General features: G+C 54.8%; 2 protein-coding genes across 3 annotated transcripts in view; one reads left to right on the top strand and one right to left on the bottom strand.

The window, feature by feature from the left end:
• Window positions 1–3,287, top strand: part of SPDEF (SAM pointed domain containing ETS transcription factor) — a 6,740-nt gene extending 3,453 nt beyond the window's left edge. Inside the window, exons 2-4 of the mRNA XM_023538500.1 lie at window positions 803–850; window positions 973–1,119; window positions 3,109–3,287. Of these exons, the coding sequence (XP_023394268.1) occupies window positions 803–850; window positions 973–1,119; window positions 3,109–3,287 (374 nt within the window). The remainder of the gene's footprint in view (window positions 1–802; window positions 851–972; window positions 1,120–3,108) is intronic.
• Window positions 3,288–8,493: 5,206 nt separating this feature from the next.
• Window positions 8,494–14,924, bottom strand: part of PACSIN1 (protein kinase C and casein kinase substrate in neurons 1) — a 58,103-nt gene continuing 51,672 nt past the window's right edge. Inside the window, exons 1-9 of one of the 2 annotated variants that reach the window (XM_011373491.2) lie at window positions 14,728–14,856; window positions 13,604–13,760; window positions 12,186–12,421; window positions 11,634–11,789; window positions 11,361–11,536; window positions 10,826–10,946; window positions 10,601–10,728; window positions 9,773–9,960; window positions 8,494–9,266 (exon numbers count right to left, since the gene is read on the bottom strand). In XM_011373491.2, coding sequence (XP_011371793.1) covers window positions 9,157–9,266; window positions 9,773–9,960; window positions 10,601–10,728; window positions 10,826–10,946; window positions 11,361–11,536; window positions 11,634–11,789; window positions 12,186–12,421; window positions 13,604–13,760; window positions 14,728–14,790 — 1,335 coding nt within the window. In that variant the 5' untranslated portion in view covers window positions 14,791–14,856 and the 3' untranslated portion in view covers window positions 8,494–9,156. Of the gene's footprint in view, window positions 9,267–9,772; window positions 9,961–10,600; window positions 10,729–10,825; window positions 10,947–11,360; window positions 11,537–11,633; window positions 11,790–12,185; window positions 12,422–13,603; window positions 13,761–14,727; window positions 14,857–14,924 lie in introns of those variants that run through there. The other variant, XM_011373492.1, reaches the window with a different exon arrangement.

Genomic DNA, 14,924 nt, shown 5'->3' with positions numbered 1-14,924 from the left:
CAGTGCATGTGGGTCTTGCTCCCCATCAGGATGCATATAGCTGCCCTATTCTTTTTAAAGGCTGCATGCCGACCCCATCTCCACCTCATTGGGTGCCACTGTGTGCCCTGCACAGAGCCATATGCTTTGGAGGAAAGAGTGCTTGCTCATTGGGTCAAGGCTCCTGCCCTTAGGGACCCAGATGAATAAGGGGACAGGACCGACTCATATGACCCCGTGAGAGACCAGTGTCCCGCCCCACCCCAGGCTCCTTGACAGTGGCTGCCAAGGGCAGTGGTCAGTACCAGGCTGAATGCCAGTTGGTGATGTAAGCAGAAGCTGGCTGCCTGGCCCCCTGCTATCACTGCTTGGTCTGAGAGTGGGGGAGATGGGAGGAGGCCGGGTGGAGAGCAGGAGGAGGTACAAGTGCTTGGTGAATTTGGCAGCTGGAGAGCAGGGAACTTTTATTATGCCGGTCACTGAACAAGGTGCTGAGACTCTGTCACCTTAGATCCTTGCAAGATCTGTGAGGGAGTGTCTGACATCATTTCATAGGCGAGAAAGGGAGGCAGAGCAAGGCTCCACTTCTGGTCTCCTGTCTGAACCACAGCGGGCTGCATTCAAGGTCTCTAAGGCCCCTCTCAGCTCTGAAATCCTAAATTTCCTTCTAGGAAGTAGCTCCAGACTGGCAAGAGGGAGGGAGCCATCAGGAAACCTGGGCCATAGGGGGGCCTCTGTGGCCCCACAGTCCCACCTAAATGCCCTCTTCCCCCCTTGCGGGTCTCTCCTGGATCACCAACCTTCTTCTCTCCTTATCCTACAGCGGCCTGGATGAAAGAGAGAACTTCCTCGGGGGCAATTCACTACTGCGGTGAGCAGGGCAGTGCAGGGAGGAGGTGGGGGCTCTGAGGTCTACCGTTGAGGGGTGGCTGCCACTGAAGCAGGGAGCTGCTGCAGCTCCCCCATTCACCACCACCCTCCCTGGCTGCCCAGCCTCGACCAACGAGGAGAGCTGGACGGACAGCGAAGTGGACTCATCCTGCTCTGGGCAGCCCATACACCTGTGGCAGTTCCTCAAGGAGCTGCTGCTCAAGCCCCACAGCTATGGCCGCTTCATCCGGTGGCTCAACAAGGAGAAAGGTAAGCTGACGCCCGGTAGAGGTGCCGTCAGGCTCCGGGCCACAAGGGAAATGAGGGGGCAGAGAGGCCAGTGGGGAGGCCTGCCTGGGTTCCTACCAGGCACAGGGAGGGCTTGGGCCTGGGCTGAGGGGTGCTACTGTCCCCCACCTTTGCTCTGAAGAACAGATGCACCACTATCACAGGACCCATCCAAGGTCTGAGTGTAATTTGTACCCACGTCTGCCCAGGCTCTGTCTTGTTCAGGATCCCAATAGCCACACAGTGCCTGCGACACAGTAAGCTTTTGAAAATCTGCTCAGAATGGGACACAGTTTTTGCCCTCAAAACATCATAGCCTCTCTGGAAAGACTGATTGATGGTGCTCAGTGAGAAATACAATGTGAGCCACGTATGTAATATTAGATTTTTAAGCAGCCACATTAAAAAAAATTTAAATTTTTTTGAATTTAATTTTAAGACTTTTATTTAACTCAATATTATAAATTATTATAATTTTAACATATAACCAATATAAAATTTATTAATGAGGTTATTTACTAAGTCTTTGAAATCCAGTGTGTATTTTATGCTCTTAGCACATATGAATTCAGACTTGCCACATTTCAAAAGCTGTCATGGCTAGTGGCTACCTCATTGGACAGAGCAGGGCTAGATGGTTGTGTGTGTGTGTGTGTGTGTTTTGGCAAAGGCCAAGAAACCTGGGTTCTAGGCCCATTCTTGTCATTAGTAGCTCTGAGTGCCTAGACCTATCTTCAGATTCATTTATCCAACAAGCCTTCCTTGAGCACCTCCTCTGGTTCCATACTTGCTTAGCCGACATTTACAAAGAATTACAGTGGCCCGAGGGTTTAGGGGAGATTCAGCTGCACCTAGCCCTCGAGGGACCTACAGTCTTGTAGGATACCAAGTGGTGAAATGAGCTGGTGTGCACAGCATGTCCTGGCTGGGACAGGGCCATGGGTGCAGCTGTGCAGGTCCAGGAGGATGTCACAGAGGAGATAACTCTGGGGCTTAGTGTGGAGGATGAGATTGGGCTAGAGGGGTTAGAAGAGACGTTCTGCACAAGGTATGATGACTCTACATGTATATTTAAGACTGAGAGTGAGGCAGCTGTTCTGCCGGTCTTCTGGTCACCTGGTATTCCAGGGAGATGGTCCCAAGGTAGAGTTTTAGAGAAGGGAGATCAGGCAGAGCAGGGTGGTCTGGAAAGCCTGCCTAGAGGGGATGTGCTGACCTGGGCCTTGCCAGGAGGGTTTAGAATGAGTACTGGGGGTATTGACAATGTAATAATTCTTCCCAAGGGGCACTTCCTTCAGACCCCACTCAGCACTTCCTATAACCACTCAGCAACATGGTACTCACTACAACCCCCTCTTACTGGCAAGAAAAGGGGCTTCAGACAGCTTCTAAAAGTAGAAAATGGCAGGGTCAGGATTCAAATCCAGTTCAGCCCAGTGCCAAATCCACTCTTTCCACCACCTTCCCTGGATTAAATCTGCCAGAAAGGGCTGTGTGGGCTAAAGTGTCTGAGAATGGCAAAGAGATCTTTTAGGCTTGGGAACTGTGAGGTGGTGGGGGTGGGGTTGGGGGACGACCTTGCCAGATGAGCCGTGGACACATTTGGAGCCCCACTGCGCTTCTGCATAAGGTGTGCAAACCCTACATAGGAGCAGAGGTTGGCAAGGGCTAGGCCCCTGGTGCCCCAAATAACCCACTAAGGTACCCAGGCTCACTCTGCATCCAGTTCGTGACTCCATAGTATTACTTACCACTTATCGCACCCTGTGGCACACTCCTTGCACACATTTCTTTAACCCTCACCACAACCCTGGGAGTAGGTACCATGGCCCCCGTGGCCTGGGCCTGGCTCTGCCCCTGCTGAATTTGGCTAGTTTAGCTCTCACGGACTGACTTGTTGGTCTCGGTCTTTCTCCTTCTTGCCATCCCCCATTTGCACCACTGGCTGTCTGGGCCCTCTTGCTTCCCCAGGCATCTTCAAAATCGAGGACTCCGCCCAGGTGGCCCGGCTGTGGGGCATCCGCAAGAACCGCCCTGCAATGAACTACGACAAGCTGAGCCGCTCCATCCGCCAGTATTACAAGAAGGGCATCATCCGGAAGCCGGACATCTCCCAGCGCCTCGTCTACCAGTTTGTGCACCCCATCTGAGGGCTGCAGACCACGCCCAGGCCTGAAACTCACCCTCGCCAGACCTCCCTCCTGCCTGCCCCTGCCCTGGCCAGACCCTGAGCTGGGGGAGAGGGCGTTCTGATGGCTTTTGGAGTCCAAGGTCGGGGAGGGGATGGCCTACTGCTCCTAGGAGTATAAGTGAGCTCTCTAGAGCCTGAGGGCCCCCAGGTGGGGGTGCTTCCTCCTCAGGCCTGACTGTTCACATGCCCAGCCCATGCAGGATGGAGGGAGCCAGGGCTGTCCTCAGTGTTCACAGCTCCCCAGGGAAGGTCCTCCCTCCAGCCCAGCCTCTGACCCCAGCATTTCCAGAGCAGAGCTGACAGAATGGCAGTGACTTGGCTAAGGCCACTCACAGTCCAGTGCTCTGTGCCTCATTCTGCACCATGCCTGGCATAGTGATAGGAAACATCCGTAACCCTGAGTTGGGGAGCCAAGGGTGCCTCTGGGAACGCATAATAAAGATACTAGAGAACTGGCATGGCCCCATTGTCTATGCAATGAGTGAGTGTCACAGCCCAGAAGCCATCAACGCTCTAAGTAGTTGTGGTCACAGGGGCCTTGGGTGGTCGAGAGAGGCTTTCTTGAGGTGGCATTGAGCTGAGCCTAAAAAGAAAGGGATAATTGATTGGTAGAAGCTGTGGGGGAGAGGCAATGAGTCCTCAAGGCCAAAGAAGGGCTGGAATGGCCCTTGTCTCCTCCCACCCTGGTGCGGGCTGAAAGAAGGAACGGGGCTGGACCTGAAGAGAGTCTGTGCTTAAGACTGGAAAGAAGATGGTCTTCCGCCATCCTCTTGCTCTGCTGTAGATCAGAGCTTGCTGCCTGGGCTGGGCCAACCACACGGGCTCTGGGCTGCGGCAGCAGGGGTATGGCACGGAGTGGATGCTTCAGTCCCCCTCATGGGACACTGGCTCTGAAGTGAACAGGGTAGAAGAGAGGTTGGCTTATTGCGGTTCCTCTGCCTCAAGAGTGAGGTCACGGACCTTAGTAGTTCCCTCTATGAAGCTGTGAGCCTTGTGAGCGTGATGTGAGGTGTAGGAGTGTGTGATAGGAAAAGGGTGTGGTCAGTGTGTGTGTGTGTGTGTGTGTGTGTGTGTGTGTGCGCGTGTGTGCGCGCGCACTTTGACGGAGACTGGACCCATCACCCACTCTCTTGGGCAAGGCGGCTCACTACTCAGCTCCCTCATGCTTCCCTCACATTTGTTCATTAAACTCACAAGTCCTGAGGGCTGACTGTGAGCTTCCGCTGCATTTTTTGTCATTAACCTTCCCAATAAAATTAGGTGTTACTGCCCCATTTTGCAGATGATGAAACTAAGGCTCAGAGCAGTTAAGTGACTTGCTCACACACAACCAATCAGCAGCGGAACCAAGAACTGAACCCATCAGGACAGGGCTCTCTCTGCCCTTCCGTGCCTCCTCCTTCATGACTGGTCAGTACCCTTAGCCTCCATAACCCTTAGTGTCTGAGGATAGGCTTCCAGGAAACGGGAAGGGGAGCCAGCCAGTGCTGCCCATACCACTAAGGGTTAAATGCTGTCCTGCACTGCTGCCTTATGCCCTCAGCAATTTTATTGTCTTCAGAAGAAAGTTTACTCCTGGCAGTAAGCAAACAGCACCTTGGCATCTGTCAGCTGGAATTGGACCTGGAGGAGGAGGGGGCCCTGCCCCAGGCCTGTGCCTTGCTGAGCTCCTGCTGTCTGCCCACCCCCCAGGAGGGAGCAGACTGGGACCTTGGCCAGAACCCAGCTTGGCTCTGCTGAACTGATTTTGTCTCCCCCAACTGAGTCCCTGGAGCCACCTGCTTCTATGTCCCCAGCTGGGCCTGGGCCTGGGCCTGCAGAGGACTTGGATCTCAGGTAGGGGCTGGGAGGGAGGAGGGACAACGGAGGGTGGGGTTAGGCGCTAGGAGTGGGGAGCTGGAGCTACTCCAGAAATGGGACCTACAGGGAGTGGGGTGGGGCAGCTCCCTGCTGCGTGGATCTGTCATGAGACACACATCCCCTTCCGGCACACTCCCATACAGTGACACTTTGTGTGCTGGCAGCAAACTGCAGATTCCTCTTCTTTGCACAGCTGCCCATCAGAACCCATCTAGCCTAGGTATCTCTACTCTCCTCATGGACCCCGCCTCCGGGGCTCCTCATAACTGCCTAGAACAGCCTACTCAAATAAGACAAGGCAACCTTTTGTCCTTATTCGAAGAGTCCTCCATTTGGCTAAAACCAGGTACTTGTTACTGGAGGTAGATTTAAGGGAGAAAGGCTGTGGTGAGATAGAGAACAGATTCAACCCATCTCGACCTTTTCTCCCTGCTCTGAGCACGCCCTGAGGCTGCAGGAAAGCAGTAGGGGTGAGGGGATCAAAGTATATTTGCCTTGAATACTGGAGCTTGTTTCAGTGCCCCCCCTCCCCCTCAAGCTGCTGGGGCCAGAGAGGCCTCAGGGAGACATTTAACCAGACTGGGGAAAGCAGAGGCCCCCAAGGGAAGATAGGGGTGGGGACACAGTGAGCTGATAGCAGAGTTGGGACTGGACCTGGTACCCCTGGCCTGCCCCAGAAGAGACCTAGATGGGAGTATAAAGGTTAGAGCAGGGGCTGAGGCCAGGGCAGGGCCTGGGTCTGGCAGAACAGAGCTGAGAGTCCAAAGCCCGGGTCCTGCCCACTCCCCTGAGAAGTCTTCCTGGAGGAGCCCTCCCAGGGGCCCACGCAGAAATGCTGTCAGAGGTCAGGCAGGACACAGGGAAGCGTGGCGTGGCCTCATGTCATGCCATAGGTAGCCTGGGACTACAGAAAACCAGAAACCACAAGCCTCAGCAGTCACTTTTAGAATTTTGCTTTAAAAACTGAAACCTGGTCGGGAGTCAAATTCACCCTTAAATTGTGAACTTGGATCCTGACTGCTCCAGTTCTTGTCCTTGTTCATCACCAGGCAGGCACCCAGGACCCCCAGGAGCTTCAGAGAATGTAACATCCAAAGTAAATTTCCCTGCACAGATAGGACCTGGGGCCCTACAAGGTGAAGGGACTCGTCCTCAGACCCCTATCTCATTGGTGGTCAGCCAGGACAGCCCCCAGCTGTGCTGGGCACCCCCCTCCCCAACACATATCCCAAATACAGGTAACTCTCCGAGACCTCGAAAGACACATGATTCAAGATGACGACACCCAGCCAGGTTGACACAGTTCTGGATTTTATCCACAGTCATACAATCACAACTTATATATATATATTTGTATTTATATACCTTTAAATTACACAATCATGTACAAAACAGGTGCATTGCTGAGACCACAGCACTTCTCAGAGTTTCACAAGTGTTGGACTAATGGAGTCAGGAAGCCAGGGGCGGCAGAAGGCGGGCAGCAGGGCAGCCCTGGCTCCTTGCAGAGCCAGGCTGCAGAATGGTGGTTAACTGGGGACAAAACACATTACTCACCGAGCCCCACGGGGCGGCCCGTGCAGCATCAAGGGTGCGGGCAGGGGGCTACAGGAGGCAGTGGGCACGGCAAGGGGCATGGCCCCCACGCTCTGTGTTGAGTGCCCTGACACCAGCACTGACAGGTGGGGCTGAACCCCCAGAGCTCAGGGGGTCTTCCAAGTGGGAGACCCTCTCACTCTGGGGCCTGAGGAGCCTGGGAATTGAGAGAGTGATCCCAAACGGGGCTATGGAAGTGGTTGCTCAGAAGGAATGGGGTTTTGAGTCCCTGCCCCAGAGTGGGCAGCTAGAATGCTGAGGAAAACAGGGCTTGGGGCCCAGCCTGGGCCACGGCCCCTCCCCAGGTACTAAGAAGCCACTGGCACAGACAGGGGGAGCCCAGGCCCCAAGGTACAGATGTGCCAGCTTCCTGACTTCCAAGGATAGGTGGTGAGGGACAGAGGCCCCCAAATCCAACTCCTGCCTGAAGGAGAGGCTGAAGGTTTCTGAAATTTTGCTTTAGGCTCCGAGGGGCTTAGGGCTGCATCAGAGGCCCAGAGAGCAGTGACAAGAAAGGGGGTTCTAGAGGAGGGGAGTTTGCCTATCCCTGGAGGTGCCATTGTCCCCACCCCCAACTCCCCTGGCCCCGAGGGAGGTCTGTCCCAGCTCCGACCCGTGCCAGAATCTGCCAGGGTCCTCTGTGCCCCCATGAACAGGGTCAGGGCCTTGGGGCTGGGGTCTGTAACCTCTTAATAGTGGGCTGTGAAGAGAAGCAGGGAATAAGAGGACTGAGAAGTGACAGCGGGGCTGGGGTATCACACTGTCTTTACCTAGAGGCCCAGGGGGCGCGGTGCTAGGGGAGGGGCAAGGGTGTCTACAGTCCTGTTGCTCAGAAGTGGCATCCACCGTTAGCAAGGCTCGCCTGCTGCTGTAGGAAGTCTCAGGGCCTCGCCGCAGAGGTCTGGGAGACTACCCTTCCAGCTAATCCTCTACCTCTTGGGGTCTTGTCCTGCCCTAGTCTGTTTCCCAAGCACCCCTGCTCCACTCCCATGGGAGAGGCTTGAACCTGGTATTAATATTCAGTAATCCAGCCCCACTTTCTTTCAACGACCACAGGAAACACTCCTGCTCTGGGTGAGCTCTGTCTCTTCCCATCCCCAAAAGTCCTTTAACTGAGACCTTGGCTTAGACAGATGAGGGGGTTGCCAGCAGAGGGAATATGTTGCTCCAGAGGCTAGGAGTGAGGGGACAAGGAAGAAAGACATGGTGACTGTCTTGTTCCTGAAGACCAGGGCTCTTCCCTCCTGACAAACCCATGCCTCTCCTTTTGGCTGCAGGCATTCCCTGATGGTCCCAGACTGGAAGCTCCCAATGGGCCCATTGTGTCTTCTCTGATAGGCTCAGAGAAGGGGAGAGGGATGGGAGGCCACAGGCTCGATTGCATGAAGGCTGGCTGAGCCCATTGATTCTCTGGTTTTAGATGGACATGGAGGGAAGGAAGGTAGGTGGGGGTGAGAAAGATGCCCTCCTCCCCAGGAAATGGGAGGAGGCTGCTACTGTTGCTGGCTTTGCCCTGGGCTTTGGGGCCCTACCCCTCTGTCTGAGGACTTTGGTGGTGGTGGGGGCGTGTGGGGGTCAAGGTCTCTGCAAGTACTGAAGGGAGTGGCTCTGAAGTGCTGACAGCTGGAAAGAAGGGCCCTACCAGGATCTTAGTCTCTCAGCTGAGCTTAAGTGTTAGGAGGGCTGAGGGCCTGCTTCCCTGCTCCCTCCTAAACCCCAGTGACTCTATCACCAACCCCAGCTCACCCCTATTCATGTCTGTGGGAGTCTAGGGACATCTGGAAACCTCTTTGGGAGAAGAGGGTGACCATTCCTACTCCAGCCCCAACAGTCCTGAGGCTAGGGAAGGAAGGGCACTCCCCAGGACAGAGTGGAAGACTAAACACTGGGAGGCCCCCTTGTCCAGGGTTGGAGAGGAGGTCTCTGAAAATAGGGTGGTGGTGGAAGGGGAGCGGGGTGGGGCAGGAGGTCAGAAAACCAGGCCTAGGGAAGCAGGTGCTGGCAGCCTGGGATGGGGAGGGGGGATAAGATGGGAGCACTGAGGCAGGAAAGAAGGGTCCAGGAGACATCCCTCAGGGCTCGAGACTCTTTGGTGGAATCTAAAGAGCAGATGTTGTGATGTCACTGTTGGGCTAAATCCTAAGACCCTCACCTACCCTGGGGCCATTACCCCAAGTTCCACCACCCTGGCCTCCAGGAGACCCTGCAAATGCTCTGTCTCTGCATTTTTTGTTTTGTTCTGTTTTGACTTTTAAAAAAATAAAAGCTTGATCGGAAAATATGTCTGGAACTCTATGGCGAGGGGAGGGGACAAGAGTGGGAGGGGAGGCGGTGGGAGAGGAGTGAGGGGTGGGTGAAGAGGGGCAGGGCAGCTAGATGGGCTCCACGTAGTTGGCGGGATAGAGGCCCAACTGCCCGCTGTCCAGCCGCCCGCGGCACCAACCCTGCTCGTCCTCCTCGCCCAGCTTGGTGAGCTCATCTCCTGAGAAGGGAACACAGAGAAACTCGTTGACAGGAGCTCGTTGACACGGGCTCGGAGAGGGCCGCCCTCCCACTCCAACGCTGCTAGGTAAGCCCTCCAATACTATTATGCTGGGCCGACCCCCAAATCCTGTTTCATTATTGTACCTAAGTCCCGCCCCCGCTCCGCCCCGGGGACCAGCCCCAGCCACACCTCGACACGCGTGCCACCCCAAGCCACGCATCTAATGAGTCTCGGCCCCGCCCCCGGCCCCGCCTCCAGCTTCATTTCCCCGTTGCCTCCCTGCTGGCTTCCCAGGCCCTCGGGCCCTGCCCCCAACCTATTCTCAGGTCCTGACTCCGTCCCTGGCACCCAGTTGCCACTCTCAGCCTGCCCTTGCCCTCTAATTCGAGTTTTGGACCGGGGCACACGTCGCTCTCCAGGTCTCAGACACGCCCTGCCCCCTGCCCGGCCAGCCGTTTTCCCACGAATCTCGCATCCCCGCCCTCAGGCCCCGCCCACCGTACCAGCCTTGAAACTGAGCTCATCCGGCTCCTGGCCGTCGTAGTCATAGAGTGCCCGCACACGCACTCCTTTGGAGTCATCCTCGAAAGGATTGGAGCCCCCGTTGGCCTCACTGCCCCCAAATGGGTTCCCGCTCTCGTCGTCCGACCACTCAGTAGCATAAGGCTGGCCCCTGTCGTAGCTGCTAACGCTGAGAAGCAGAGAGAGGACCCAGCATGAACTGCCTCTCATCTCTTTCCTAGGGCTGCCCCCTCCTCCCAACCAGAGCCCTGACCCCAAATTCCACCAAGGCTGGAGCAGGATGGGCCTTGTAAGAGGGATACTGAGCCAGTGACCCTCACTGACAGCTCTTTAAACAGATGTGAGGCAGGACTGTTAGCCTTACTACTCAGCCCTTGTGAGAATGGGTGGTGAAGGGGACCCCAGAGAACATCTGACCCCTCATCTGAGATGGGCAGTACAATCTAGTGGTTAAAAGTGATGATTCTGGAACCAGACTCTTGGGCATCATATCCTGGCTCTGAGGGTTACTAACTAGCTGTGTGACCTTTGGCAAGTCACTTAACTTCTCTGTGTTTCAGTTTCTCAATGTGTAAAATGGGATATTTACACATTTCTCAGAGTGTTGGAGGCTTTAATGAGTTCATATATGGAAAATATTTAGAACAGTCCCTGACACATAGTAGGTATTCTCAAAGTATTTGCTACCACTGTCTTTGAGAGGAGCGTGAGATTGTTGTGATTTAGATATTTCTTTTCTGAAATAAAATTCAGCTGCCCCAGTGTGTGGACCCCCCTGGTCCCCAGGAAGCTCCATAGGAGGAACTCACCTGCCACGGTCTCCAGCCTGGGATGTGGACTCCGCCACCCCAGTGGCATTGGTCAGCGCTACCCCCTCTGCCTTCTTGGGCTGTTTTTCCTTCTTGGTGGTGGTGTGAGGGAGGTCTGGGTTCCACTCCTGGTGGGTGCCATGGGAGCAATAAGGCTGGAGGCTGCTCCCTGAGGCCCCTTTCAGCCTTTTCAGACTCCCCTTCCCCATCTCCACACATCCTCACCTCAAACTGGGGCCAATTCATGGGCATGCCAGGGCCACTGGTGCTGCGGAACCATCTGAGGTCTTCCTGGGCGTCAGCCCCCCGGATGGCCTGCTCCAACTCCCGGTACACATGGATATAGCTGTGCACAGGGGAGATGGGGAGGTGGGGGGCAAGATGCACCGTGGCCCCTTCTCATCCTTGCTGAAGGCCTGAGCCCGTTCAGGGGACCAGGGTGCTGGCATGCCTCCCGGCTAGGAATCAGACAAGCTTCCCAAAGAGAAATCTCTGTGGGCATGCCCAATAGGCACCTTTTTCCATCCCCACCTATCGATGGATAGCCACTCGCCTATCCATCGAAGCATGTTTCTTGAGTACGTAGTGTGCATTGGCTTGTACCAGGGAAGCAACTGTGTTTGAAGAACTTCTCTCTTGGCCCCTGCAGCTCTGCCCTCTCCTTCTTGTCACTATAACACAGGGCCCGAGGTGCCTTGCGCACCTGTTCTACCCTCTGCTGCCTGTGCCTGTGGCCCACCATGCTGTGATGCCCAGCTACCTGCTATTCTCAGCTAGGTTGAGGTGACGTTTGATGTCCAGCAGCACCTCCTTGAGGAAGACCAGCCGCTTTTCCTCAAACTGCTGGCACTGTTCAAACACCTGTTCCATGCCCTCCATGTACTGAGGTGTGGTCTTGCCCACTTCATCCAGCACCTTCTCATACTTCTCCTGTGTCTGTAGGCATGAGGGGGAAGGGAGGGTGAGACCCAGGCCTGCAGCTGCCAGCCACCACCCACTCTGAGGGGCCCTTAGACCCCAGCCCAGCTGGCACCTTCTGCACATCCTGCTTGCACTTGTCCACTTTGTCTTGTAGCTTCTTCTGTTGCTCAGGTGTGACTGACTGCTCTGTCTTGCTATTCATTTCCCGTGTCATGGCCAGCTTCTCCTCTTTGCAGGCTAGATGGTAGGCCTTCTTGGCTGCCTCTAGCTGTTGGGAGAGGGAACAGGGGGCAAGCCTCCTGCTTGTGAGCAGGAGCAAATGTCATTTATCCCCTCCCACCTGCTTACTCCACCAGGAGCTGTGAGCACACAACCTTAAGAGGCAGAATAGATGCTGGCCCTAGATCCAGGTATTTGGGAGCAGTGCCCACCCATCTGTAGATGTTTCCCTGTATGGCACTGCCTGCTTCCCCTACAGACACTCTTGTCCAGCACTGCAGTGGATATTTCTTACTGGAAGGCAGTCCTGCTCCCTCATTGGCATGATCCCAGAGGGCAGCACAGTGCCCACCCCATCTGTAGACACCCTTCCCACTGATCGGGCTGGCCCTCTGAGCTCAGCCGCCCACCCTCGCCCTATCTGTGGCAGCCGCCCACCAGGCACCTCTTTCGTCTTCTTGGCCCAGGGCTTCTGGGCCTTGCGGAAGCCATCTTCAGCCTCTTTGGTTTCCTTGAAGCCACCCATGATCTGCTTGTGATAGGCGTCCTTCTGCCAGTTCTTGACCTTCTCCAGGTCCTCGTTCAGCAAGTTGTTCTTCACCTCCTGGTGCAGTTCGCTCACCTTATCTGCTTCGGTCATGATGGCACCCCAGGCCCGCTCCAGGCTGCCATACTGTGGGCCTGAGGAAATGGCCATGAGGCCACAAGGCCCTCTTTATCCCCTGCCCAGAGGCCCCCCTCACATCTCCATTTTTGAGGTTTTCCCCGCACGTCCCATGACAGCAGAAATGCCATCCTCTGCTCTCCCTATAGTTTCGTTCATTCCCCAGCGTCCAAGTACAGCTAGCTGTCTCCTCCAGGAAGCCTTCTCTGACTGCTTTATCCTCACACACCTCAGCCTGCAGCCTCACTGAATTCTTATACATCTGCCTCTGTGTCTACTCCCTATCTCCCTTGTCAGCTCGTGAGTCCTGTGGGGGGGCACCTTGAATCTGTGAGCTGTCACAAGCCCAGCACAAGACCAGGCATACAGTAGGTACTCCAGTAATACTGGCTGAATGTAAAACTGAAGAACTAACTGGTGACATACATCAGAAGTCCACTGGGACTAGACATGCCAATAGTCATTTGTTTCTCCATATACTGGCATAAACTCTATGCCGGGCACTGTGCTGGGTGGTACGGGCCCAGCCCTTGTCCTCATGGAGTTCAGAGTGTAGTAGAAGAAAAAAGAAAACATTAACCAATACATGTAAACCCCAACTTGCAATTGTTCTAAATTAAAGGAATCTAGAGACATGACAACCTAATGCAGTATCTGATTCTGGATTGGATCCTGGACCAGCCAACAATTGCTGTAATAAAATTTGCATAAGGGCCATATTAAATGTCCTGAATTTGATAGCTAAACTATGATTGTGTAAGTAAATGCTCTTATCCATAGGAGATACATGAAGAATTTAGGGCGGAGAGGCATGTCTCCAATTTAAATGGTTCTGAAAAATATGCATATAATATAGAGAGAGTGAGAAAACAAATGTGATATAATCTTAACTGGTAAACCTGGGTGAAGGGTATATAGTTCTCTGTACTATTCTTGCAACTTCTCTCCGAGTTAAAATTATTTCAAAATAAAGTTTGTTTGTTTGTTTTTAATCTAACCTAAAATTATAGTAAACTGGACTTGAAATGTAGGGAGGCCTGGCTTGGTCTGGGAGGGGAGGCGTGCAGGTGTGGGGACAGCGCCTGCAAAGACTCTGTGGCTGGAGGCTGCAGGTGAACCCAGGTGGCTGGGCGCTGCCAGGACCCAGACAGTGCAGTTAGGGCCTAGGGTGTGTGCACGGGGAGGGCATGGGGGGGCACCTTTTTCGATGAGCTGGCGCCAGCGCTTGGCCCAGTCGGTGAGCTGCTGCGCGTATGCCTTCTCGATCTTGGCGCGCTCCTGCACGCAGTTCATTAGGTCGTTGCACAGGCGGTGCCCGTCATCGATACGCTTCACTGTCCGCTTGTAGTTCCCCACCTGGTGGCCAAGCAGCGAGCCTGACTCCTGCGGGCTCCCCGCCTCCCGGCCCCCGCCTTCCGGCCCCCGCCTTTCCGCCCCTTCCCGCCCTGCCGTGGCCGCTGCGTCCTGCAGGGGGCGCCCGCGACGGCCATCCTGGCCGGCCTCCTCCACCTCACCATTCCGAGGTAACGCACTGGGAACTCCGGCCCTTTCAGAGGCCTTGGCATCCCTGTCACACCCCACTGTTTATGCACTCCTTCATCCCACTTTAAAACATAATTTCGTCGCTGCCACGAAATGCAGAAGAATTTTTATCATTTGGACTTGGGCTAGAATGAATTATTCATTTTGTTCTTATGAGCTAAATCTATTATATTTATATGGAGTCATATAAGTATTGAGTTAAGCTGCAGCTTCTTGACATAATATTATGTTTGTAGACATCTCATTAAACACTTATTAATTTAGGTTTGGCAGTTATCACTTTGGGTTTCATAAGCCAGTAGAAAAATTTTCTGGGTCTTAAGTATTTTAGGAGGCTCTGAAATACTGGCCCGTCTCCACCTCTATGTTGCTGTGGGGTTCCCCCAACTCACTCCATTTCTCTGTGACCAGTGCTCTGTCTTCTGCCCACTTCACAGGGTAGGGGCAGGGAGCTGCTATGAAAGGCTGTGTAATCTGTAAAGTGCTGCACCTGCCTGTGTGAAGTGCCAGAGTCGGAGCCAGGGACCCCAGAGTAGAGGGTCAGGAGGCACCTGCTCCACATCATTAAATGTCATGGGATCTCTCCAGGGGCAGAGGGGCTCCAGGCTCAGTGCGCGGTAGTAGCCACTTCTTGGCAACCACTGCCTGTTGGATACCGAGGGCTTTGGGGGGACCCAAGGGGATGGGGAGCAAGGCTTGATATCACGAGGCAGGTGGGAGCCTGGCCTCCACACAGCCAGGCTGTCTGGTCCCCAGGACCTGGGGAGCATCAGAGCCTCACCTCCCAGAAGCTGTCAGTGGTCTCCTCCGGAGCTAGCGAGGCCTCATCGTAGGAGCCAGACATGGCGTGGCCGTCGGGGGATGGACAGGTGCGGAGCGGCGGTCAGCAGGCTGGGCTGCTCATGCGCTGGGAGGGCAGGAAAGAGATTCCTGGAGATGAGGGACATGTCTCACATGCCCCCTTCCAGGCCTGTGGCC

Source organism: Pteropus vampyrus, unplaced genomic scaffold, assembly GCF_000151845.1.
Source record: "Pteropus vampyrus isolate Shadow unplaced genomic scaffold, Pvam_2.0 Scaffold225, whole genome shotgun sequence".
Lineage (NCBI taxonomy): Eukaryota > Metazoa > Chordata > Mammalia > Chiroptera > Pteropodidae > Pteropus > Pteropus vampyrus.
Note: the sequence above shows the minus strand (reverse complement) of the source record. Positions and strands in the feature narration are given on the sequence as shown.